The sequence below is a fragment of the Nannobrachium achirus genome, assembly GCF_963921795.1.
Source record: "Nannobrachium achirus genome assembly, chromosome: 20".
In the NCBI taxonomy this organism is placed as follows: domain Eukaryota; kingdom Metazoa; phylum Chordata; class Actinopteri; order Myctophiformes; family Myctophidae; genus Nannobrachium; species Nannobrachium achirus.
The window spans coordinates 27,226,359-27,253,315 of record NC_137827.1 but is presented as its reverse complement, the minus strand read 5'-3'; the positions used below and the strand labels follow the sequence as shown (position 1 = coordinate 27,253,315).

At 42.0% G+C, this 26,957-nt stretch overlaps 3 protein-coding genes across 3 annotated transcripts in view; 2 read left to right on the top strand and 1 right to left on the bottom strand.

Annotated features, from left to right (window-relative positions):
* Nucleotides 1-3,836: 3,836 nt before the first annotated feature.
* LOC308306049 (methyl-CpG-binding domain protein 4-like) lies at nt 3,837-4,793 on the top strand (the record flags this gene model as incomplete). The annotated part of the gene is made up of 1 exon (XM_080750950.1): nt 3,837-4,793. The coding sequence occupies one exon, from the start codon at nt 3,837-3,839 to the stop codon at nt 4,791-4,793; it is 957 nt and encodes a 318-aa protein (XP_080607076.1).
* Nucleotides 4,794-7,750: 2,957 nt separating this feature from the next.
* fancm (FA complementation group M) overlaps nt 7,751-26,957 on the top strand; it is a gene marked incomplete at its 5' end in the record, with an annotated part of 63,299 nt that continues 44,092 nt past the window's right edge. The window contains 4 exons of the mRNA XM_080750949.1: nt 7,751-8,474; nt 8,570-8,742; nt 9,382-9,459; nt 9,915-10,073. Coding sequence (XP_080607075.1) covers nt 7,751-8,474; nt 8,570-8,742; nt 9,382-9,459; nt 9,915-10,073 — 1,134 coding nt within the window. The remainder of the gene's footprint in view (nt 8,475-8,569; nt 8,743-9,381; nt 9,460-9,914; nt 10,074-26,957) is intronic.
* soul3 (heme-binding protein soul3) lies at nt 14,669-26,957 on the bottom strand. The gene is made up of 5 exons (XM_080751352.1): nt 26,403-26,957; nt 19,539-19,633; nt 18,505-18,646; nt 18,087-18,270; nt 14,669-17,163 (listed from the first exon to the last, which is right to left on the bottom strand). Exons 1-5 carry the CDS (start codon nt 26,635-26,637, stop codon nt 16,995-16,997), a joined length of 825 nt encoding a protein of 274 aa, XP_080607478.1. The 5' UTR covers nt 26,638-26,957; the 3' UTR covers nt 14,669-16,994.

The window sequence follows — 26,957 nt, the reverse complement described above, 5'->3', positions numbered from 1 at the left end:
CATCACAAGGACATTACATAAGACACACGCACACACACCACGCTTGTGGGGAAAAAGGCTCAACAACGTACATACTGCCTAGGACAGCTGAATAAAGAATCAATCATCAATAGTCAATCAATATTTATTACTACTCATACAGGAACAAGCAGAGACATGCTACTGTGGCATGGTCTGTGCTAACAGCAACATAGCCTATGATAAGGAAGGTAATATAAAGGTAATATAGTGCAGTTAAAGGAAATACTAATAAGGGTAATGAACATAAAGAGCCATGAGGAATGTATTCTTCAGCAGTGGTGCTGGGGAGTAGATTAGTGAACATGCAATAAGGCATAACATGTTTACAGATACATTTGATATACATGGCTCAGTAATGATGCAGACAATTTAATACACAGGATCAAAAGAGATATTTTTTGTTTGTGTTGCAGTGTGTTAGTTCACTAACATGTGTCTCCATGTCTCCTCAGCTCTTTAATAAACAGAGAATATCCTACATGAACATACAGTATGACATCATATGGCATATGAGATGCACTGATCTAAATATGGATGTCCTCCACTGTCGTGCCAATGAGATGACTGATTTGTGCGTCGGCAAAATACGGACGTTGACATCATGGAAAAATCGTATAAAAGGTAACAAGCACTGCTGAATAGAACATTTGACCATATCTATTTGGTTAAAGGGAATCCTCACGGCTTGTCCCTGACCCCAGCACACATAGGAAAAATCCAAACGGCATAGCTGGACCTTTGTTTCACACTCATGTGCATCGATAGTAGTGTTCCGACCCTACAATCCTGAGTGACCTATTAAATTCAAATATATTCTGGTCCTTTGAGCTGCAATCAAGCAAACCACTTCAGCCTAACATGTTCAGGCCAGATGAAAGAGAGATAGACCATGATATAGATAGTTCTCAGCTGCGCCATCACCCGGCGCCACCACATCTCAATGATTATGAGGTCAGCTATCCTACCAGGCACCTCCCCGATGTTCATGAGCAGGCCACACCGGATATCTCTGCCATGGCCGACCTGCTATATATAGCTTATAGAGAGAAAAAGGACAAACGGCTACATAGCTTCAGAGAGAGAAGGAACAAACTGCGACAAGGGCAACACCATACAGACAGCATCTCTGTCCTGAGACAGGAGGGACAGCGCCTTACAGACATGATCTCCGGACTAGCTTCGCATGTCAAAAGCCAGGAGGAGGCGGCTTCGCCCACACGGCAGCTGACGTTGCTCATGGGTCATCAGGCTCCACCACGTCAGTCTGAAAGGGCCCCGCGTGTCAATCTACCCCCGGAAGAACTTGACCTGGTTAAGGAGCTCAGGGACCGTCTGAGGAGGGTGGGATTGTCAGGTCAACCTACAGCACATTCATCGGCAGCTGCAGATGAGTCATTCCCTCGCCATCAAGTCACTCCTCTGGAAACGTCAGATGATAACGACGGACAGTTCCCTCTTCACAGCACAGTAATGTTTGAGTCACAGGTACACTATCAAGAAGAAAGGTACTGCACTCCACCTCCACGTGCTGCTGTTCAACGTCGACCCGACAACAACTACAACTACCCTCCACATGGTGCCGTCCACCATCAGCCCAAAGACGTCTATCATTCTCGGCCTAATGATGCCTATCCACGCCACTGCGATAGCATTCATCCGCATGGCGGACGCCAACCTCAGCATGGAGGTGCCAACATTCGACCATGGCGGCGCCGTCACTCGGCATCACATCATAATGATTATGAGGTCAGCTACCGCACCAGGCACTGCCCCTCTGTTCATGAGCAGGCCACACCGGATATCTCCACCGTGACCAACCTGCTACATAGCTTTATAGAGAAAAAGGATGAACTGCGACAAGAAGGGCAACGCCTTACAGACAGGATATCTGTACTGCGTCAGGAAGGGCAACGCCTTACAGACATGATCTCCGTACTAGCTTCACGAGTCAAAAGCCAGGAGGAGGAGGAGGCTTTGTCTACACAACCACTGATGCTGCTATGGGGTCATCAGGATCCACGTCAGTCCGAAAGGACCTCACATGACGAGTCTATACGACTAGAAGGCAGCCAATGTGACCTAGTGGCGGAGCTCCACTATGACAGCTTCCTCCCACATGACAGACACCAACCACAGCATGCCAGTGACTACAGTCGACCAGGCAATGGCTTCCGCCGTCCTAATGGTGCGGACTACCGCCAACCCAATGACAACTTCTTTCCTCTGCCTGATCGCTATTGTCAGCATAGCGAGAACCGTCAGACTAATATGAGAGCCTATCCTGATTATCATCATAGTGACCCCCGCTGTCGTCCACAGTCGGAGAATTATTGTGATTTTGTGCCATTAAGTGACACCATGCTATCATGGTCTACCCTCACCGAGACCTTTGGGCAGTCACAACAGCGGGAATCCCGTTATGTCTCACAAGAGAATGGTTCGCCCCTCTCATGGACAGAGATGTTGCACTCTAATCTAGGGGACTATGCGTTTGAACAGGAAGGTTTAGACACTATCCTAACACAGTCATTAGATGATTTTGAAAACACTGGCCCTCCTCCAGCAGAAAAGGAAAAGATCTCCTCTCTCCCTACAGTCAACATCTCTCAGCAACAAGCAGACTGCAGTATGGAGTGTCCGGTGTGTAAGGAGGACTTCAAGTTGGGAGAGTTGACCAGACAGATGCCTTGTAATCACTTCTTCCATTCAGACTGCATAGTGCCCTGGCTGGAAATGCACGACACATGCCCAGTGTGTAGGAAGGGTTTAAATCGAGAAGACAGTAGCAAGAGACGGTGGCCTCCTTCAGAGGCCCCCCGCCATCGACCGCTTGTACACAGAGGATTTCGTCCAGAGCCCCCCAATCCACTGTCTGAATTCCATATTGAGGCCCTCTTCCCTTCCTTGCAACCTCAGAGGGACACATATCATGCAGAGGATTAATTTCACATAATATGAGCAAATGTACAGTGACAAATACCCTATTAACAACATGTCCATTTAATTTGAAAGACTAGAGAGGCTCAGTGGGGTGCATACTGTATGGCTTAATTTATGCCCTATTGCACAGTGGTGTTGTGTGCCGATAATAGCAGACCTACAAGCTCACAATGCGGAAGACAGCTTATTCACTACCCAGTCAGTCTAAACCTCAATTATCTATGACTAAGAAAGATTTCCACCCAATCAACAGTCTTTGACTTCCTTTAAAGTTTTTAAGTTTAACAAAATAACACAATGGGGTCTAATAATGGATAGCTCCAATGAGGAAAGGGGAAAGGAGAGAGGAGGATGAAAAAGAAAAAGAAGAAAGAACAAACAAATAATAAAGAAATCTATTTGGATTAAATATTATTGTGCCAGTGTAACCACCACTCTCAACCTGGCATCCCTATTTTGGGCATGTCATTCATTATTGTTGAAACATTTTTTCAATTTCAAACGTTTTCAAGAGGGTTGGAAAAGTTTGGGAACCCCTATCTAAATTGCATCCCTGGACTCTTCCTTTTTTGGCATTGATAGTAATGTTCTGACGCAGACGTCATTTCTCTGTTTACTTTTGATATCCGAATGTATGGCCCAATGGTCTGACCCCAGAACTATGTATACATCCAACTTTGCCCTACCTTGCTATAAGAAAGAGCGCATGGTCAATGTGAGGATCATTCAGATGGTAATTCTGTTCTGGAATACAGCTGTCGGAATAATCACTCGATATGGATCTATGCATCACTGATAGTCAGTCAAGGGCCAACAAAACCAGAAAATCTGTTGATCCAAGTCACAAAGACGGTGAAGGCTCATGTCATTCTAGGATGCCCCCAGGCTGGACAAGAGTGGTGAGGCAGCGTAAAACTGGCAAGTCAGCAGGCAAAATGGACATCTACATTAGAAGTCCCCATGGGAAGACGTTCCGGTCCAGAGCATCTCTGCAAGCATTCCTTTTAAAAGACAGAGAGGGGGACCTATACATAGACCTCTTTGATTTCACTAAATCCAAGAATTGCAGTGTCTCTGATTCACCACTGCTGTCCGGCCATGCAAAACAGAGTCGGGGAAAGAAAGAAGGTGCACACAGACGACAGAGGACAATAAAGGTTACTGTAATAATGGACCAACCTCCACATAAATCCAAAAGCGCCCCTGCTTCCGCATCATGCGAGCAGGAAACCATAGCTGGGAGTCAAAGCATCATGGCCACCAGTGGGCAGTTTGGACACAGTTCACCAATGAGAGCTTCCCAGACTAGCCACAAACGACTGGGAGACGACTGGAAAACCAGTCCTTATTTCAGTGAGAAGTCACTGATAGATGGCCCGAGTCCCCCCAGGAGAAAAGCTTTCAAGAAGTGGACTCCACCCCAGTCCCCATTCAACCTGGTACAGGAAACATTGTTCCATGACCCTTGGAAGCTTCTGGTGGCTACCATCTTTTTAAATAAGACCAGCGCTAAGATGGCCATTCCTGTTTTGAGGTGTTTCTTTGAGCGTTACCCGTCTGCAGAGGTAACCCGTCAGGCGGAATGGAAACCCTTATCTGAACTTCTAAAGCCACTGGGCTTATACAGGGTCAGGGCTAAGGCACTCATACGCTTCTCAGATGAATATCTCACTAAACAGTGGCGGTACCCCATAGAGCTGTATGGCATTGGAAAGTACGGCAATGATTCCTACAGGATCTTCTGTGTGGAAGAATGGAGAGAGGTGACCCCGACAGATCACAAGTTAAACAATTACCATGCCTGGCTGTGGGAGAACCATGTCAGAATCTGAAACGTCATAACCAACGACAAGCCTTCAAGGGACATTTTGTGGAGCATGCAGTAGTCTGTTCTATCGCTGCAGAAATCAAATGATTTAACATTATGTCATATGGCTGAACCGAACGGCATGAAACTTTGCACCCACTCTCAATATAGACCAAGGAATAACCAATTTGGTGCCGGTATAACAGACCCCGTCACGTGTTGGCCTATACCTCTTGAACCGAAGGTCATGCAATCCCAATTTTCTTCCCTTGGATTCTTTGGACCATGTTACGATTCCCAGGCCACGCCTATTTCTGCCTGACAAGATTTTCTACCATTTTTTTGTTTTCTTTATACGGTTTGCCTGTATTTGACTTCACATATTTGTGGGCAAGGCTTATTTCTTACAAAACATAACGTATATCATGACCGCAACATCTAATCATATCCAAATTAGAAATACATGTCGAGGGGCCTCTATAGAGCACACCTCCAAAACTGCATTCACTCGTTATCACTTGTTATAGTGGTGCCAAAAAACGTGAAAAGTTGCACCATTGTCGTACAAATGTTATGCGTGGCTTGTATGGAAATATATTTCACCCACTCCTTTACACCTGTGAACTTGTGATGTGACACTATACATAACATAACAATTAACAATTAACAAATATGATCAGAATCTTTTATTTTTTCTTATTCTTTTTACACTCTGTAGGTTTTTTGTGTTTGCTTTGTATATTTTTAATATATTTAATAATAGTTTCATAATAGAAGTGAATTGCTATCAGATCAGGCTGAAACCTTGTCATTATGTCATAGATGACATAATATACTGTACTGGTCTTGTTCTTTTCCCTGTGCTTTTAGTTGCTTCACAACACCAACGAAACAGATGAAAAACAGAGCAAATAGCCGATGTGAGCTTGTAGATCTGCTATTTCAACTATTTTTTTTAATGTTTCAAAAAGTATGAAACCTTTCTCAACATGGAAACGATTATGCAAAATGATCGCGGTCTTCTCAAATAATTACGATTAGGCGATTATGAAATAATTGTGACAGGCCTACCTACAGTATATTCTACACATACCTAGGCGAGAGTGACTGTGGCCCATGTTCAGTCCAAGGCTGCTCCAGACAGTAGTAGTGACTCCTCCATCCTTCACCGTGTCTCCCTGACCACATCCCGTCTCCCCTTCCCCATCTCCTCCAGCCGGGCTACTGGAGGAAAGGGAGATTTGGCTGCTGGAAACATCTCTCTCTGCTTCCAGCCTCTCTGGAGAGTGTACGCCTCTCTTCTCTGATGGGCGTGCTGGAGGTTGGGGAAAGGATCTGGGGACATCACGTCCTGGTTTCAATGGCTTGCTGCTGGGTAAAAACTGACAGTCCTGGTGAAGAATGGAAAAGAGCAAAAGAAATATAAAGTGACAGTGAGCTGAATCTCATTCTCAATACATAATATACTACATTAGTAGTTTGTAGTAGTAACTACATAGTAATGTTAGCACATACAGTGTCTGTGAAGTGAGGAACGGGTATGACGCTGTCCCTCCATTCTAAATGGTCCAGGTTCCCGTCAATCTCTCTCACGATGTCTTTAAAATGTTCCCGTGCACTGTTGATCTCCTTTCTCACCAGGAATCCACACGCACACGCCTTGGGGAGAAATGATAGCTTCATTATCTGGCTAGTGGCTAGTGGCTACAGCCACTTTCAATTAAATCTGTTAGATACAGGAAAGGTGTGTGTATCGGTTTGTATGATACTATGTATGTATACTTATGTAGGCCATATGTATGTATGTTAGTATGTATTAGGGTTGCCAACTACTTGAAATTAAAATAAGACACCTGTCTGGGCATCCCTTATTTCTAATAATAAAGGGACACACAAAAAAAGAAAGCCAATTACCCAAGCATCCATATTCTCGGGGGAACATAATAGCACATCTGATCTACAAGCTCACAACCCATCACATTTTGGCAAAGTGATTTGGTGTACAAAAATAAAAAGCAGAGACGGATACTGGTCAGCACCTTGATGTAAAATTGTCTATCTTGTCCAAAATGTTATAAAATAAAATATTTGTAAATGGTCTTAAGTAAAAGAAAGTATACATGATGTGAACATATCCTTCAACTTATTGTTTATGCCCCAAAACGATAGATATACAGGTTTTGTAGCAATTGTAGAAATATTAAACCGTAATTGTCGAATGTTGAAGCATTGGTCATGTATAATTTATTTTACTTAGGGAAATGTTTCAAATAATTTATTTTTGTTTATTTTAAATTTTGGACAAAATAGCCAATTTTACGTCGAGGTGCCCAGATGTCCCTTGGGATAATGAGCTGTTTGAACTTGTAACATCATAATTCGTTTTCCAAATAAGGGACGATTCCTTTAGCCTAGCAAAACTATAGCTGCTAAAGTTAGCGTGGGTGGCTAATCATACACAAGAAGTTTCAGAACACAATCACCATCACCGCATTGACAATGTGTAGGTGCCGGGGATATTACAAATCACTGCCGTGGCTAAATAAAACTGTTAGTTTATGGAATTAATGATTTGCACCTGAAATCGGCTCAACATCATCTCCCATTGGCGTCTCTCCATTACTATGGCAACGCAGCAGAAGTCGCGGGATATGAACTCAAACTCCTTATTCTCTTCCGGTGTTACGCACTGAGTAGGAAAATAAAATATGTTCAAATATAATAAAATAAAATATGTTAATTGGATGTAGTAATTTGGGTATAGTGCAACATATCAACAACTAGAATATATTTATTTATTTATAACATGTCCGACTAATCAACGTATTTAATTCTAGAATAATGTTGCCGTTACAGGGAGGTTTTATTTTGAAACTCCCTTATGCGGAAGTAAATCATTATTTATGTATAGTTCATTTCGAGATGTTGCCGCATCATCTCAGCATGGCTTTGTCGTAACTTTCAGCATCACTACAACTCACAATGAGTAGTGGTGCAAATCAAAAGACCTTGTTCCAGACGTGGGGTGCATCGGTTCCTGAAAGTAAGGTTAGTCAACCACCTAAAAAGGCCAACAAAAAGGCAGTTAGGGGACGACCTCGAAAAGCCAGCACCTCCTCTGCAGGATCCTCGGCCAAGACACCACAACAACATCAGACGGGGACAGATGACATAACGTTGCCTCAACGCCCTACACACTCACTTTGGGGTGCAGTTGGTCATGGATCCGCCCATGCAGAGGACACCACACATGCAGCTGAAGATGACGATGATGACCTGATGCTAGTTGCCGTCTATGAGGCTGAGAAAACTTTGCAGCTTGACCCAAAGTTCCTTGAGGATGACAACCCTCCAGGAGCAGAGAGCACTGCCCTCCCAGCCACCCCATCAGTTGGACGATGTTACCCGGACTTTCCTGGCTTTGATAGCTCATCGGCTAAAGTATGGATATATCCTACCAACTATCCCATCAGGGAATACCAGCTACAGATATCAGAGGCTGCCTTGCTCCAGAATACCCTGGTGTGTCTTCCCACTGGCCTGGGAAAGACTTTCATTGCAGCTGTTGTCATGTACAACTTCTATCGCTGGTATCCATCAGGGAAGATAGTATTCATGGCCCCGACCAAACCCCTTGTGGCTCAACAGATCGAGGCCTGTTATAAAATAATGGGGATTCCACAGATGCACATGGCTGAGTTGACAGGTGGAATGCTTTTCATTTACAAACTCCATGTTAATATATTTACCTTTACTCTTTTTTACCTGCTATTAACAACTACCTCCGTCTCCCAACCACAGGCAATATAGCGGCGCCACAGAGGCAACTGCTGTGGAGATCAAAGCGCATCTTCTTCCTGACTCCTCAGGTGATGGTCAATGACCTGTCCAGAGATACTTGTCCTGCCCTGCAGGTCAAGTGTTTGGTGATCGATGAAGCCCACAAGGCACTGGGCAATCAAGCTTACTGTCAGGTACAGAGCAGGTCCTTTGCTACATAAAGTTATCACTTATCATCACTGCTACATAAAGTTATCGTCACAGTTTTTGTGCTCATAATACTTGCTTGCTTCGTATGTGGTAATGCGTGAAGTGATGTGTTACTTTGGAAAAACAACATTTTCAACAGAATATGTCAATACTTTCTTCAGTTGAAAATGTGTTGTTTGTTTTTCAAGCAATACTGTACATCTAGGGGTGGGCGATATCACAATATTTTCCCAAGCCGTATCACGATACACAATCTTATCACGATAGTTGAAACCACGATAGTTTCATTTGTATACTGTCATATATTGTATACTGTCAGAGTTAAGGGGAGATCTTGACATTTTAAAGTTTGAGAACTACTGCTTTAGACAAATGCAGGTTTAAATGAAGTCTGCAATGAATCTCTGTATTAACAATTCAACAGGATTTTTTATAAGGCTCCCTCATTACATCACGATATATACGATATCTCTGAAAAGGCATATCTTGGAGACATTGTATCGTCTCAACAATATTTATCACCATATCGCCCACCCCTGTGTACATCTCACAACACTTTGTTATCACCAAAGCATAAATCAGGCGTTAGTGTCTATTGACACGTCTTTTTTCCATATAATCAGGTGGTGAGACAGTTGGGCAGTCAGACTCAGCAGTTTCGTATCCTGGCTCTCAGTGCCACCCCTGGGGCGGACATACAGGTAAGTCTTGCCTGTTTGTCTCTGTCTGGTGACTAATTGAATATGATTTAATGATATCCACTCATTCTAACTACATTCCATATGTAGTATAGTGACTCACGAGTGCATCTCTCCACTCCGACATGTCTCCTTTCCGACATGTCTCCATTCCGACACTAACCCTATCTCTAACCCTAACCCTAAACCTTAGGCCCATGGGAGTGTCGCCACTCCGACAATAAGAAGTCAATTTCGGAGTGGCGACATGTCGGAATGGAGAGAGCCTCCCGTGACTCACTGCCTCAGCCTGATGGCCTTAAAAGTCTAGTATCTCCCTCGGTCCATATAGGGATATCCCTTTGGATCAATGGTTAAGATATTGGACTTTCACGCGGGAGACCCGCGTTCGAATCCCGGGCGTTACATAATCTGTCACTCTTGTTCTCTCTGTCTGTCAAACCCATCCCTCACTATAGGCAGTGCAGCAGGTGATCTCCAATCTTCTTATCTCCCACATTGAGCTGCGTTCAGAGGAGAGTCCAGACATCCAGGCCCACTCTCACCAGCGCAGCCTGGAGAAGGTGGTGGTTCCTCTGGGAGAGGCCCTTGCTGCTCACCAAGCCCTCTACTTGCAGGTAGGATCATGCCAATAGAGCAGGGGTCTTCAAAGTTTTCAGGCCAAGGACCCCTTAGTTGAGAGAGAGATGAAGCAGGGACCCCCACAACCTCTTCATAGTTTCCACATCGTTTCATTGTTTGACGGCGCAATCATCAGTGTATTTTGGAATCATGTCAATACTTAAAAAACTTGACCTTTCACCTGTACTTAGTCTGCTCTTTTTCCCCTCTACACCAAACCTCTTTGCCAAAAATAGATTTGGACAAAGATTTGGAGGACCCCCTGTAGTAACTCTGAGGACCCCCTAGGGGTCCCGGACCCCCTGTTGAAGACCTTTGCAATAGAGTGCTATATTTAAAGTACAATCACTCTTTTCTTCATTCTTGCAAGTGAAAGTGTGAGATAGAGGTCGAATTTAATGTTATAGTCATTTTTATGAGCTTCTGTTGCGCCAAGACTAGAGGTTAAGTTAATTGTTGGATTATAATAACTGCTCTACATTTTATGAGAATATTATCTTTGTTGAACCTAATATTTCAGACCTTTTCATATTCATATTGCCATATAACAAATTAACACACATCCATAACATGCACAATTGCACAAACGCTTCTAAATGAACCACAGACTTTAACAGATCCCTTAATCCAAAGAGTCAGTGTTACTAGGTTGGTGAGAGATCACAGCATATGTTTTCTCCCCCTCTTTCTCCCATCAATCTAATGAATCCTCCCTCCCTTACTCCATCTCATGATGGAGCTCCTGGTGATGTTCTACTGCCACCTTGTGATTAAAATGTGTTACTGTAGACAGTGCAACATTGTCATCTTTCTTTTAGTGAGTTTGATTGATTGATTGAATATTTAATTAGACAAAAATGTAGAACAGACAAGTACAGTCAATCAAGTACAGCACAAGTACAGTCAAAACACCCTGGGGTAAAGTAAGGGGTGATCACTTCTCACCTGTCTAAGGGAGGAGTGATAACTAGCCTGTGATAGCTACCTCTGCCTTTGGCCTCCTGAAAGGTGAATTTTCAGGGCAGTTTTGAAGGAAGAATGAGAATTCTTTGGAAGTAAACAATACATTATCTTCCTTCACAGTGTGGTTCATAATAAGACGATTAATCTCTCAAGAGTTGGCTCATTAGAGAAAGCACTGTAATGTTACGTATGTTAGGTATTTGAGTCCACTAATTTGTCTCAACTGGCTGGACAACTGGAATGTCAAATAATCTGCAGTTGAAAGGTTTGCCGTATATTAGCCTGGTCTTCACCGTTTTCCTGAAAGCTATTTACGACAGTAGTACATTCTTTCCTCTACCCTGTCAGGTAATTTATAGTAATTGGTACATTTTCCATTCATTCTCCTCACTAGAATGTGTGCTGACCATATGCAGACTTCCACCATGGCCCGTGTTATGAGCATAGCTAGATTCAGTTTTCAGAGGTGGCCAGCCAGTCCTCGACCAATCAGGGTAGAGTATGGCCGTAGTTATGTTATGATGTTTAGTTATGATGGTCAAAATAAAAGTTTTGAGAACCACAGTCGCTCTGAATTAAGAACGTCTGCTAAATGCCTAGATTGTAAACTACTGAACTCATAAAATGCCACAGTCTCGTAGTAAATCAGTATCATACATATCCTGAAGCTGGAGACGTAGGCCTACCAATATTCAGTGATTGGGTCTAATGATCAAAACGAGAACATTATAATGGTGTAGAAAATCTATAAAAAACTAAACATTTCCACACTGTAAGGCCAGATAAGGGACAAGATGACCCCCGGCCACTTTCATTATCACTGAATACACCTTTAACTCCCCATCTTCTGGTCTGCATCTTAAAAATCACACCTTGTTGTGAACTGAGTGGTGGTCAAATAAAAAGAGTCAAATACATGGATTGCAAGGTTGCTCATGCTCAACAGTGGCGGGAGACAGACGGACGGCCGGACGGAAGCATTGTGATCTTAAATCCAACTATTTCCAACTATTATTTGTTTATTATTATTTTGACCTGCTTTAAGAAACTCGGCTAATGATGGACGGGGTGGACGCATTGTGAGCTTGTAGATTAGAGCTGGGATCGGGCCAATTTTTTCTGTCAGTTCTGAACCCGTGTGGGCCGTGTCCGACAGTTTTTTGTCCGACCCGAATCGACGTCCGAGCATTAATCATTAAAATGCGTCCGACCCGCGCCGAGGCCCGAACCTTATGTTTCCAACGCTTTTTCCCCTCCTTTCTTTTTCTTTGAGGAAGCCACTGATTTACACTCACAAGCAAACTTGTTCTAATGTGCAGTGCATGGCATGCAGCGTACCTGCTTGTTACCCTTAATGTGAATATTAAGCCACAATGTGGCTTGTGAAAGTATTTAAATAGTAGGCTATGTTAGATTATTAAATAATACAAATAATAACGTGCGCTGCGCTGCAAGTTTCTGCGCGAGGCGTTGTGAGCTTGTAGATCAGCCACATTTTGTCACGGAACACGCCGTGATGAAGAAGTATAAACCAGGATTTACTTGGGTGATGTGTGTTGAACGGACGGACGGACGGAGCTGCAGTGCAGAGTGCACACAACAGCGCCGAAAAATAATAAAAATCCAATGCGAGGTAAAGTAGTGGGAACACAAGCAGGGAGCTCCATTCAGCGGCACGCCACTTCCAATCAGAGTTGTCTCCGGCTGCAACATTAGCGCGAGCAGCCACACACACACACACACACACACACACACACACAGGAGTTGCACGCTGCGTGCATCAGAGACAGTGAAAAAACGTTGTGCGTGCTGTTGCAGCCACCCAGTCGCGGACATTTGTGTGTGTGTGTGTGTGTGTGTGTGTGTGTGTGTGTGACTGTGTGTGTGTGTGTGTGTGTGTGTGTCTGCGCGCGCGCGCCCTCCTTGCTACGTGTGTGTCTACAGTGTGTGTGTGTGTGTGAGAGAGAGAGAGAGAGAGAGAGAGAGAGAGAGAGAGAGAGAGAGAGAGAGAGAGAGAGAGAGAGAGAGGGTGTTGAGTCTGCCTGCTCAATAGCGCCCCTCCTTTAACGTGTGTGTGTGTGTGTGTGTTTGTGGTCTGTGTGTGTGGTCAGGAGAGGTATGGCTGGCGACAGACATACACGGCGACAGACATACACGGCCAGTAACATCGTGAAAGCGAATTACAGGAGTGGTGTGACCACCACTCAAAAAGGTCAATTTATAATCTAGTTGTCAATGCCTTTGCATCTACTGCCTTGTATACATGCTGTGCTTCAATCCAGTGGCCTTTAAATTTTTACGGCACACCAATAGATATAATCGCATAGATGGGTAAGCGCCGTACTTCCATTCCCAGCCACCTACTTATCTGACAGACCTGACAACGCTTATTGCTGGATACCATAACCAACGCATCTTCATATTGAACAAATGCATCATGGAGGCCCCTATGGATTTATTAGTTCCTCTTCTGTGTTTGACACAGAAGTACAGTGTTACTATTTATGGAAATGTTACATAGATTTATTACTATGGGCACTACATGCCAGTCCACACTCCTGTAACTATGTGCCCTTGCTTGGGCCATATTCTGGACAGCCCTGTCATAAATATCATTATTATTAATAATTTGTCAACGTTATCCCTACTCTGGGGGATCATTATCCAAAAATAGAACATCTACTAGTGTAGCATTGCGATGCATTGTGAGATTGGCTGTTTTCGGCCACCTCAAGAGAGTTGGCCAAGGGTCCATGATCCATCCTTTGGTTAACAAAGTATAGATGGTTTAAGTAGTTAAGATTACCTTTGATGATACTAGAAAGCAAAGATTACTATTGACTCAAGTCAATTGATCAGTTTGGGATGGAATGGTCTCATCATCAGCTGGTTGTGTAACTGTAAGATCCCTTGAAGTAGTAATGTATGTTCATGTACACAGTGACAAACAATTGTGTGTGTGTGTGTGTGTGTGTGTGTGTGTGTGTGTGTGTGTGTGTGTGTGTGTGTGTGTGTGTGTGTGTGTGTGTGTGTGTGTGTGTGTGTGTGTGTGTGGATTGTGTTCCTCTTTGTGAGAGCTCATCATGTTACTGTGTAATTGAGCCTACAGTAAGTTTTTCCCCTTCTTGGGGAAGAAGAGGCTACACTATATGTTTCAGAGGTTACATAATGGAGTGTGAACCCCTTTGTTTGACACATATGCTGTTCTCATTAATGCACTGACCTTAAGGTGTATTCATTATACTGTAAGCACATGGTGGTTGACACAGCTTGTCAGCTGAGACCAAAGAGATAGGTGGGATCACCCTTAACTCATGAGATGCAAAAAAAAAAAAAAAAAGAATGTAGTTCCATTTCCCGTAAAGGAACGATTTTGGACATACGGTTTCAACCCGACAACAATGATGTGTAGCAAACTTATGTGCAATATGTGACAACTCAAAACAGAACTTTTGTAAACAAACACTGGTTGTGCTTTTCGTTTGTTTGTTGAAATGTTTTCTGCTTTTCTCCATCCATACAACGATAAGACAATTAACCAAAGATAAAATGCAACATTACTTTATTGTTAAAAGAAAGGAAACAAGTATTTTTCATAGAACAAAACATTGAAAACCACAGTAGCTCCCATGGTGTTGCACTTTACAGCACAGTTACAAAACACTGACAAAATAAGCAAAATTCAACAAAAGTACAATCCTCAAACTGGATGTTCCCATATACCAAGGCTGTTTTAAAGGGGAAATCAACCCAACGTTTTTTTTTTTTTTTTTTTTTTTAAATAACTAATTGAAGTTATAGTTTACAGCTCAATGCAAAGAATCTTTTCAATGTTCTGCTCTGTTCTGTTCATCCAGACATCACACCCAAGGAGAAAGAAAATGTAATATATTTCTTCAACTTCTGGAAAATGTACTATTTAAGGTTGATTTTCCCTTTAATGACATGCAGGCTTCAAGGACAACCAACGTGTCATTATGACTGTCATGCCATATCCCTGCAGTGGTGGAATCTTGAGTCTCTTTATTGACGATCCCGCTTTACTTATCACTAAGCAACAGTCAAAGACTAACCTGTATTATTTCCTTTGATGACTTTTGAGAAGAATGCAAATAGAGTAAAGTCTCAAGACCTTTCTGTATTATTTTAGCTTTAAGTAGAAAATAATGTACACCTCTTTTCCATACACAGAATAGAAAGGGATGGATTGGTTGAAATCACTGGTTGTGCAGTGATTCTTGTTAATATATATCTGTCTTCATGAGCTATTCTTCACACAGTGATTTAGCAAAGTGCAGATCCTGGTTCCATGGATACAATTTATATCCAGTTGACTGGCATTCCCATAAATACCTGACTACAAACTCCTGGTTTCCTTCAAAACATATACTGTAAATTGTAAAAAAATTATAAAGTACAACACATAGCACAATCACAGAATATTTCATGTGGTTTTTTTTTACACACGTTGCTTAATTCGAAAATATTAACTGAAAATAATTTCCTTGAGGTTCACTCTTGTATTTTAGTTTGTAACATTTTCTAAAATTGGTAATACAACACAAATAATTTTAACTATTAAAACATTATAAAAAGAAAAAGAGATATCCAAAAAATGTTAACTGTGACTTCAGTTCTAATTCTCTATGTGCTCTAGGTCTTTTCTTCAGTGTTGCATTATCTACTCAGCAACAGTGGTAATTCGCATATAGAAGTGCACACATACTAACATTGACACAGAGCAGTACGTTGAAACAGCAAAAGGGGCACATAGCCTTCTATTTTGTGTTGTGGGGTGCGCGTTTGTGAGTGAGAACATGACCATAGAAATGACTCAATGAGGAATGCATTGACTTTAAAAATGAGGAAATGGCATATGCAAAACAGCATTATTGATTGTCATTCAGCAAAATCAGTGACTTTGTCATATTTTGGTTTGTTGTAACATCAAATTTGATTCACAAACTCCCTGTACATACTTTACATTCATACTGTAGGCTTATGTTTATTTAATTATTTTCTTTTGTTTAGTATTTTGTGAATACTTGCATCTTACCTTGTTAGGCTTGTTTTATGGTTCCACAAGCAACCATTTCATAAACTGTCTCACTACAGATAACCTTTACTTGATCTCCCCTGTTCCAATATCTGACTAGAACAAACCGGTAGATAAGGAAAGCACAGGATTTAGAAGCGTATGGCATTTTCATTTGTAGTTTGAATCAGATAAATATTCCAGTTCAATTGAAAAAATGAAACATTCTATCAATCTATTTTGGAGTCTGTTAAGGGACTTTATCCACAGAAGCATTCACTATTGAAGTGAGTACTATGCAGATACAGAAGATCTATAGGGTTGGTAGTTGTTTTGAAGGAGGATGGTGGACATTTGGGCTGTAGCTGAACAGAACCTGGGTGACAGGCTAGGTTTATGGACCCATATGATGGGTGTTGTCAAGGATCATAGATAGGTCACACTTCTGTTTTAATTAGCCTTGAGAGATCGAGGATAATTAAAACCTTTACCTTGCGACAAGGGATGTTTGACTTAAAGGACCTATTTCTGACTGATTAGCATGACAAAGAATTTCACATTTTCGAGCAACACTTGTCGAAAAAGAGTAGATGAATATATACGTTTTTCACAGCAGGCATTTTGAAGTGCGCTAACATCAATTATTTTAGGCATTACTGTGTATAATGGGCATGAACAACTCCTGCATTCTGGCACACAGAAATGCCTAAAGAAAACGAATGGCTCCAGCTGTGTTTGCCCTGATATGGCATGTCAGAATGGCTGCTGCATGTAGTGAGGGGAGGTCTGTTAAAACGTAATTTATAATCCATCGCACGATGGTGTCGCTTGCCGCATTATCTTGAAGACGAGTTCTCTTGAACACGTCGGCAAATGACGTGTCGTACTGCAGAGTATAAATGTGGCTTTAGTGTAGCCTTCAGCGCTCCAGGAACCAGATCTCGTTCCGACGGTTGGTGTGAGCTGGGTTGGTGTAGCCAGCTATGATGAAAGAGTCGTTAGCGCACGCATTGGGAGCGTCCAACACCTCGGCCATGGCATGGATCTGGTCGACGATGGTCACCTCATTGGTCGGTCCACCAAAAGCCCTGGGAAGAGAGAGATGAGCCTGTAGATCTGCTGTTTTTCATGTTTACATTATTCAAAAATTCCACAATGAAGTTAAAGTGTTTCCTTACGTATCTGTAAAGTCATCTCACCAATGTCAGCTCTGATCAGAGAACGGCATAGTGGTATTTACTATTTACTAGTAAGACGCCTCAGGGCGACAAGCGACCTCAAAATCTCCACCACACGTAAACATGAATGGATGTCCAATTCACTTCCTGGCTGTTCTCTGTGGACCTGATCTAGATTATGCATTTCTATGCTCTGAACGACGGAAAGAGGGGAGGGCCATTTCACATCCATTCATTGCATAAGGCAGCCCCCTGCCGTCAGTTTGGCTACAGTACATATACTGTATATGTGTCCACTGAAAATGATTGGAAATTTTCTATAACAACAGCTACTTTTTGATGGCACCAGCACAAATACATAAATAATAAATATGGCAGTAGAACTGTTAATATTGATGACATCAGGGAACTCCATATATCGGCATAAAAGGGATTCTGTTAGTGTGACATCACAGTGAAGCCAGAGTGTGATGTCAGAGCAGCAAACCCATAGAAACCCATAAAAATCAAACCTCGGTTCGAAGTGGAGCGGTGAATTTGAGCAGCTGTACCCTATGTGAGTGAGTGAGTGTAAACTGTGCCTGTGAGTGAGTGGTGAGTGTGCCTGGCCTGCACAAAACAGCGCCCCTCCTTTAACTAGTGTGTTGTGTGTGGCCACTCAAGGTATTGCCAGACTACGGACGGACGGACACAGCCAGCCAGCCAGCCACATACCCACGGATATACCTGTTCATTGGGAGCGCTTTCACCGCTCCAAAAATGTCTACACGTGTACTGTACACGGACGCGGACGTTTCTCATGGTAAACTGTGAACTTGATCTTTTCTACTTACCTTGTGTATACGACAGCAGCGGGCCAGACTTCTATGACGATGTCATTGTCAACGGGTTGCGGGGGCTGGGCCTGGTAGTTAGTGGGGAGGTAATATCCCACCGTGACGTCACGGGAGATCACAGACCGGCTCTCATCTGTGTGCACCACCGTGACAATGGGCAGAGACATGCCCAGATATTCACCTGCGGAGGAGGACGGAAAGAAAATGTACACCCTATAATGACATCCTGATACAGAATACGCACATCACTGAGTTTGACCCGACAAAAAGCCCAGGCTTGAAACATTGTCATTGCAATTTATTGGAGCATTTGAGTGTGCAGGTTCTATTCTTCTACCCTCCAATGATATCCTACTGCTTAAGACAGTAATTTGAGAATGTTTTAGGTCATTTTGTATATTGTTTGTGGACCCACCTAAGGAATTCTGCTCACAGATGTATTTCATTATCCTCATGAAGCCATAGCAGATGCTCTGCTCGTAGGTGTCTTCGCGTACTGTGATGCACGCCCAATTGGCCTTTTCATACGAGCGTTTCTCATATAGAACATCCCCACACTGGAAACGGATGACACACAAACACAGAGGTGGAGAGAGACAGAAGTTAACTTTATTAGGACTTGCTATCAGTGCGTTGAATTTTACGAATAGGTTAAACATATTTTGTATTTTTAATAAAATAATATTGGATTGGATGCTCTTGCATCCTTATTCCTTAGATGTAACTGTTTCCTAGTTGTTTCTTGTGATTGAGAATAATACATACAAATCAAGGTTTAGTTTGGCCTTTAGAGTGAACCTATTGAACCAGTATATAATAATAGACACTTTAGACAGTGCTCCAAGAGTAAGTAATTAACTCAGGTTAAACCTATTAGACCTTCTTATTTATACATTCCCCATAGGAGATTATGGAGCTTATTGTAGTAGGTGGTTGGATTGTCTTTGCCTCAGTGAAAATAAGACCACTCACAGTAGTTGTGTCTAGTAGTGTCTCGCTGACAGACAATGATGTGTTCTTTATTTTTGGCGGCCGATCATGATTCATAATACCTGTTTTCTAATTAACTGATTCATAAAATGAAATGTGCGTTAGGTGAAAATACTTCCTAGACTCTTCTCCCTCCTGGCTTCCAAACTGTTGAATAAACCATTGCAGTCGAGTCAAAACTGCACACTCCCAACTTTCCAGCCATAATCTGAAGACTCATCATCTCTGTTTTTCTTGACCACAATGTTAGGAATGTGATTTATAATTTATATCAGGGGTCTTCAACGTTTTCAGGCCAAGGACCCCTTAGTCGAGAGAGAGATGAAGCAGGAAAATGGCAAAATTGTTAGGCAGGTGGCATCAGGCTGAATGGCCACATCACTGCGCAGTGGGCTTCAATGTATTCGTGCTCATTTCTCCTCAATTACAAAATTGACAATTGCAGGAGGAAATACTTACTTTTTCTTTGCGTGTGATGAGTGAGAAAGGGACCTGCTCTCTCTCACTACGCCCGTGGTTGTTAGTGGTTAACTGCTGGATGGGCTGGGCCATTTCTGTCAGAAAAACAAAACAAAAATGAGTTGGCTAATGTCAGGACAACTTGAATTATTATGTTAGACTGCTTAGTACTAGTTAGTAGTAGCAAACGACTCATTCTGGCTAGCCATCGTCATGAAAAGGGACTGCCCACTTGTCCCGTAGCGACTCTGAGGCTGTCTCGAGAGATTACAAACGACTTGACTTGTTACCATTATTTGGGTAAGATAATATCGAGCCTTGTGTTTCTTATTGTGTTCATTGTTTGTTTCCTGAGGCTGTGTCAGTCTGTTTGTGTTGGTTGCACAAGACAAGATATTCTCGTCACGTACTTCCTGACTTTGCCTGCATAGTGCATACTTTACAAGGAGTGTATCATGTATAGAATGAATTGCCATTCTTCATGTTTGGAAAAATAAAGATATCTGATTCACTCATAAGCTCCCAACTTCCATGTTCACTGCCAGCAACTTTGCTGGGGGGATGCAAATAAGTTATTGCTTTCAATATTGAACGAACATGTTAAAGTGGGCCCCAGTGTGTTTATCACTTCCACTTCAGTTTGACACGAAATAACAGAATTGCCATGGGAATGTCTGTCCTAGATACATTTCTTATTACGTATACAACATGCAGTACAATCGTTTATTTATGTCTTATGACTATTCGTTTTACATTGTCTAGACTCTACAGTAAGGTTACATCCAAGGTTTCTGGCTGGTGGTGTTGGTACAGTAGCTTGCGTGAGAAGAGCCACCTCCCTGCAGGACACTGTATCAGCATGATGCAGACAATGATGTTTATTAGAACTGATGCTGAGGCAAGAGGAGAAACCTGCTCAGGGCTAGGTATACGCTCTGGCATTATCAGCAGCAGGCTGACAATGTCAGATGAATAGTTCAATGTACTCAACTGGCTGTTTGAATTGCTGTATGTCTAGAAGCAGACTACCGTTTGAACTTAAAATGATGTTTATGGGATTTCTTTTTAAATAAAAAGGTATTAAACCAATTAAGGTTTTGGTATTGCGGCTCCCAGAGTACAGTTACTTTTTCAATTGTCTAACCCTCCAATTGTCTGATATATTGAGATCCAGTCACAAATGTAATCATCTGAGGGATTAAATTATGCATGTTACATTTTTAAATGGTGTAGGCCTTAAGTATCTTGAATAAAACGGCGAGAGGGTAATGCAAGCTTATCTTTGGTCTGTAGTGTATTTGGCATGTTCTAGTACTGATGCAAAGCATTTGCTGAGCTTGAAAGACACATGATGCGCAGACACCATACCACTCTGCACATCTCTCTGGGAAGACTCATCTTCATCATTAGCCGTTATAAAGTGCACTACTTTTTTATTCTGTGATTAATGAATATGAATGTAATATTAAGAGTCAATCTGGTCAATACCAACCATGCATTAAGCTGGTCAACTACACATTTATGTAGGCATATCTGTTCGCTGGTGTGTTGCTTAACCAGTAGGAGGACTTCTGCTTTACATTGTAAATCATTGATCAGGTGACTGGCTCAAAATGGACACTTCCTATCGTTCCTGGCTGGCAAGAGAGGAAAAAGTCTTGGGGGACTGCCTGCCTTCCTCTGTGTGTTCTTCAATGAGAGCAAACTATTCTGTTTCTATAGCAGCTAGCACTTTGTGACCAGCTGCCGAGAGCAAAAGCGTTGTAAAGTCCAACCTAGAGAGGACTGTCAAGTATAACATACGCACAACCATCCATGTTTCTATAGCAGCACTTTTGGAGCCACCCAATGTTGACACAGAATGATCATAACACACTTTTTACCCTTTCTGTCTGTGCTGACGTCTATGACATACAGAGAATCCTGTCCGTGATAGATCCCATTTAAGGCAACTTAAATGAAATGTCCTTTAATAGATTCCCTACCTGTGGTAGGTTGAGTGGAGTTATGTATCATTTTTCAAATAAATTACAATGAAGATTATGGATCTTTGCATGTGGCTCTGGCATACCTTGCTCCATTCCAATGCAGGCAAAACTTGATCTGCTTATTTTATTACTAATCCTGTGCTGATATCGACAAGCAGGTTTAGAGGAACGGACTATATGAATCATAATTTGTATTGTTTACATCTTATCAGCTCAAAGACAGATGTCAGCATTCTCACAATACGATTTACTGCAGAAGCTCAATGAATCATCAGGCCAGTAATTCACAATGTGGGGATTTGTGTATTACTATGGTTACTATTGCTAGCTTACGATTCATTGCATCTCTTGGTCACTGTCTGCCCCTGACCAAACGGTAGGGGTTGGCAATGACGTACTATAGCCTGCAACATTGGCAATGACTGAAATGAGAAAAGGGTTGATACTTGCAATTCGGACAGTATAACATATATAACAGTATATAAAACCACTTAGAGGAAAGCTATAAGAATCAATGCCTTAAACGCATGGCTGAATCGCAATGGGAAACTATTTTATTTTGTTCACTGATTAAATAATGCATCCATGTCAGGTGATGGATTGTGCTCCTCTGACCTCCTTTAGCTTTGTATGGAGCCATTGTAATTAACAAAGCCATATTTGTTTCCACATACGTGGAAAGCAGGATACAAAATTCTATACCTTGTGAAAGGCTACTTACAGTATTATTACTGGGAGAGAGTGGAATCAAGTTTGTTTGCTCGTTTGCTCTTTTCTAGTAACAGGTGTTAGATGATCACTTTGTCACCAAGTTAGACTAGCTCCCATTCTCTCGAGATGCTTCTGATAGCTTACGCTTCTTCAAAGGAAGAGGGACAGACCGAGTGGGCGTCCCCCTTTCTTTGACAATGGCTTGCCAGATTGGACTTGCGCTTAACTCAAAATGAGCAAACAAAACTGTGTTACCCCCCAACTCCCTGCCAGTTACACGACAGTAAAGAAGTTTACTTTGCACTTGTTGCCCTGTTGCCTTAACTGCAGTATTTCTGGACAGGATTTAGATGCCAAAACCTCTGTACCAGACAGTACAGCCAAGCTAGTTAATCCCTTTCTGACTCTCAGAGCACCAGCTTGTGTGATTTCATGCTAAATCCTCAATTAGTGCTGTAGACTATGAGGTGTGGTGGGAGAAGCATGTGACAGTCTGTGTCATTGGATTCTCAATGAGCAGCTAATTTACAAAAACATCTCTCAACTATGAAACATTTGTTTGATAGTTACTTCCCTCAAAATATTTCAAACAGGCCAGGTTACAGACTTGGGGTGGGTTTGTTAAACATATATTAGGTCATCATTTAGCAGTAACTTTATTCTGTAATGTTTTTGCAAACATTCTTATTTTATACTTTTGCTAATCAAAAATAGCAGATACAAGCTCATAGTGTGGCACCGAGTGCCGTGCTATGAGCTTGTAGATCTGCTATTTTTGAAAAATCATGACAATTTGTGCAAGTCTTTGAAAATATTGACCCGCTCAAACTTTATTTTTATTTTGTATTATTACACACAAACACACACACATTTTCATGCTTCTTCAAAAACAGCAGATCTATAAGCTTGCAGCTTGTATATCCCCAATAGCCCCACAATTTGGTAAAAATTTGGTCCATTATTTAATCTCCCCTTGAATAATACCAAATGGTATTGATATCATTTTTATCGTTGATTGGTCCCCTTTACAGAGTCTGACATATTTTTGGGGGGGCGCTACCTACATGTTTAACTGTGCTGCTCCTTCCATGAATGCCCAATGCTTACAAGCTGTACATCGTTGTGAAGCTGACTATCAATGATAAAAATGATATAAAACACAATATCAATTGGTACTGTTAAAGGGGAGATATAATGGACCGAAGTTAAGTTTGCTAACTTTTTGTGCGTATATTTGATCATCTACTGCATATTGTATACAATGTGCATACTGTAGGCAACAATGTAGTTTTATTTCATTCATTACAGTCCATTATTGGGTTGTGGACATACATTTCATATTTTGAAATTTAAGGACAGCTGAATGTGGAATCAGATATCAGATAAGCTGCTGGTCTGGTTGAGGCCGAAGAGATGTTGAAAAGTTCAACTCGGCGTGCCTTGTCTGCCGTCTACATTCCAGGCACTATATGCAAGTAGGTCATACAGTACATACACGCACAACACACACACCCCCCAACACCACAGTTTCTGGCCTGGGGCAAGGGCAGGGTGTAGAACTGGATAATTAGCTGGCAGTTGTATTTATTTCCAGGACCTCTGTCCGTCTACCGACAGTTCACCTGACTTGACTGACTTCAGCTATACAGAAGGCTATTCAGGGTGGATTGTGAGGAGGGGGATCTGGGTCACTATGTCCTGTCCTGACACCCTTGTACCTCAGGCACGAGTTACAACTTCAGCCTATTCAAACAATCCCGCTGTAACACCTCTCCTGCTGATCTCTATAGAGAGTTCAGCAGTCTTAACTGACATTTACAATCACAACAAACAACCTGTTGGAACTGAAGCAGTGAAGCACAGATGTTAAAGGAGTAGTTCACCCCCAAAATGACTTTTTTTCTATTTATTACTCACACCATGGAGACTTGAGTTCAATAATATATATATTTTTTGTCGCATATTTTTGTCCCATTCCTAAGACAATAATTTGATTACAATAAATGTACCCCCAAATGTACGCCCCATTGATTCTGCAAATGCATGTGGGTCCCCATCCGGAATCAATGTGGGTAAATTTACTATAATTTTTGTGTTTTTTCTTTTTTTTGTTTTGCGACAAATACACAAAATAATAATATTATTGAACTAAAGTCTCCATGGCATGAGTAATCAATAGAAAAAAAGTCATTTTGGGGGTGAATTACTCCTTTAATATGTTCAGTTGCATTGTCTTAGTCTCTGTTTAGAAATGTGAATGGTTCAAGAGTAGGGCTGGCAGGCATTGACACTAAGGCTTGCCCACCTGCCCCCGGCAGGTAAATAAAACATCAGGGCAGGTGAAGTTGGCTTTCAGGTTGCCCGACAGGGCAAGTGCTCATTTGAGAGGGGACAGAAATGTCTATAAACACAACACGAGATATCTGTCTAAACACCTGAACGTGGCCAGTGCGCTGTGTCTTCTGGTCTGTGGAATGTAAAATAAGAGCTCTATTTACCTATAATGTGCTGTTTTTACTGTTGCTACACACAATATAAAATAACAAGTGTGAAACCATAGACATATTCAATCATAGCTAAAGTATTTGGTATTTGGATTTGGAGGTATTGAGGTATGACATTTTATCGCACAGCCCCAGAAAGTAAAGAAATAAGTGTTAAATTGAGCGGTAATTAAAATCGTACCTATCATTTTATAACGGACGATTTACTTTTCGGGCAAGTGGGCATTACCTTCGGGCAAGTAGAACATGACCTGTACTTGCCCGATGGGCAAGTGCCTCTGAGACCTTAGTGTCAACCCCTGGGCTGGGCTGTATTGATAATATCGCTATAATTATAATCAAAATATCAAATTCGTAATTTGATTTTCTCCATATCACCATTCCTATGCAGATTGTTCATTGATGCCTATAAATAGTATATCACTGATAGAGATTAGATGAATCGAACTTTGATACATTTACAATTATGTTATTTGAGTTACTTAGCAGGTAGAATTGCTAGGACAGTGTGTGAAAAATGTGAATAATTAGGCTGGTTCTTCATGATATGCAGCCACGGTGTAATTAGATGCTAATGCATTAGCCTCCCAATCTCCTCCATACTGGGAGTGGGACACTTTACTCTCTCTGACCGTCTCTATTCCTTATGTTGGACTTTATTCCCGATTCCTCAAATTGGATTATCTTCCTTATTAATTTATTGGCGTTTCGGCCTGCTGGCCTTAATCAGAATAAACACACGTACGTTCATTCAATTTCTGAAGGCAAAATGTCAAAAATAAATAAATAAAATAATAATAAAAAGATCTTCCGAGCCAGTGTGCAACACTTTTCCTTTCTTTTTAAAGTTTGTTGCCAGTAATCAGCACCTTGCCACAGCCATTTGGTGTGTGTGTTACCTTTTCTAACTATTACCTGACAGATATGTACATACCTGCTGCTTTTTATGCTGAGTGAATGTATTGTACATCTCTTTCGTTTTTCCATTTTCTCTCTTTGTCCCCCCACCCTGAAAACTGTGGCTTGTACAAAAACGAATTTCACCCACTCCTGTGTAATACCTAATACCCCATACTTTGTTTCTATTTAGACCTGTTGTCGTGAGCAGGAGGATTATATTGGCTGTGCCATATATTGGTACCACAGACCTTGCTGCAAAACATAAACACTCCTAGTACAGCCTCCATGAGCCCACCCACCAGAAAGGTACACAGCGACCTAGATTTTCCTGACTATATCAACAATCAACTAGTCCTTCCAGCTAGACAGTAGACAATACACGTGTAGTAGCCTGCATCGAGTTGTCAAACTTGAGCAACTTCTATGCAGCTTCTAAGAAACAATATAAGCTACACGTATTGACGCATAATTTAAAGTCACGCCACAGTCAGTTTTAAGTTGTTACATTGTAATACACCGTTTCAACATGCAACGAATAATAATGGTACCCGTACGGTACCAGACAGTTCAAATCCTCAAATCCTGTGCAAAGTAAAAGTACTGAAAACAGAAAATACTCCGGTAAGCAAAGATACCTCAAAATTGTACTTGAGTAACCACTTACTTTCCACCACTGATCTTAATGTGGTTTTAAAGACGCGACCACCGAGTCACCGACACTCACAATGTATTTTTCTCCCACCACTCTTCATTTTGTTTACCTGGAGATACTTCCACTTGGTGTCCTCTGGCAGCGACCTGCCAGTAGTTGAGCAGGCGCCCTTGCTGCTCATCTTCCATAGCCTCCCCCTCGTCTTCCAGGCTTCCGTGCCCCGAATCCATTTGCGGGTCTTCGTCAAAAGATTCCAGGTCTTCGAGCGTGATCATCCCGGGACTGTGTCCATATTCGGGGCCACCACCGCCGCTGCCATTTAGCGGGCAGCCTCCTGCGTCCATTATGGCCCCGGTGTTATTAATTAACTAGCCCAAGTTAAACCAAATATCCCCCCCAAAACAATGTTGACCAGTCTCGTATCTCGATCGGTCCTTTCTGTGCAATTCTGACGTGTCTGGGTCCTTGGTTCGTAATCGGGATTAGGACAACTTCATGGTCGAAAAAACAAGCAGAACTGGGCTCTTCCTGGTGCATTTAGACATTTGTTTTGTTCCGGAAAGAAATATGCTTCATAGGTCCTGAATAGTCGACCGATCACAAGAAATAGCGAAAACAACAGGCCGGTCACGTCTTCTTTCTGCCCCCTCGGTACGAGACGCCT

Coding starts and splice junctions, on each gene's coding strand:
- soul3 (XM_080751352.1), bottom strand. CDS start 26,637: ATGGACGCAGGAGGCTGCCCGCTAAATGGCAGCGGCGGTGGTGGCCCC. Junction 19,634..26,402: donor CCAAGTGGAAGTATCTCCAG/GTAAACAAAATG, acceptor TTTTTCTGACAG/AAATGGCCCAGCCCATCCAG. Junction 18,647..19,538: donor TCATCACACGCAAAGAAAAA/GTAAGTATTTCC, acceptor ATCCGTTTCCAG/TGTGGGGATGTTCTATATGA.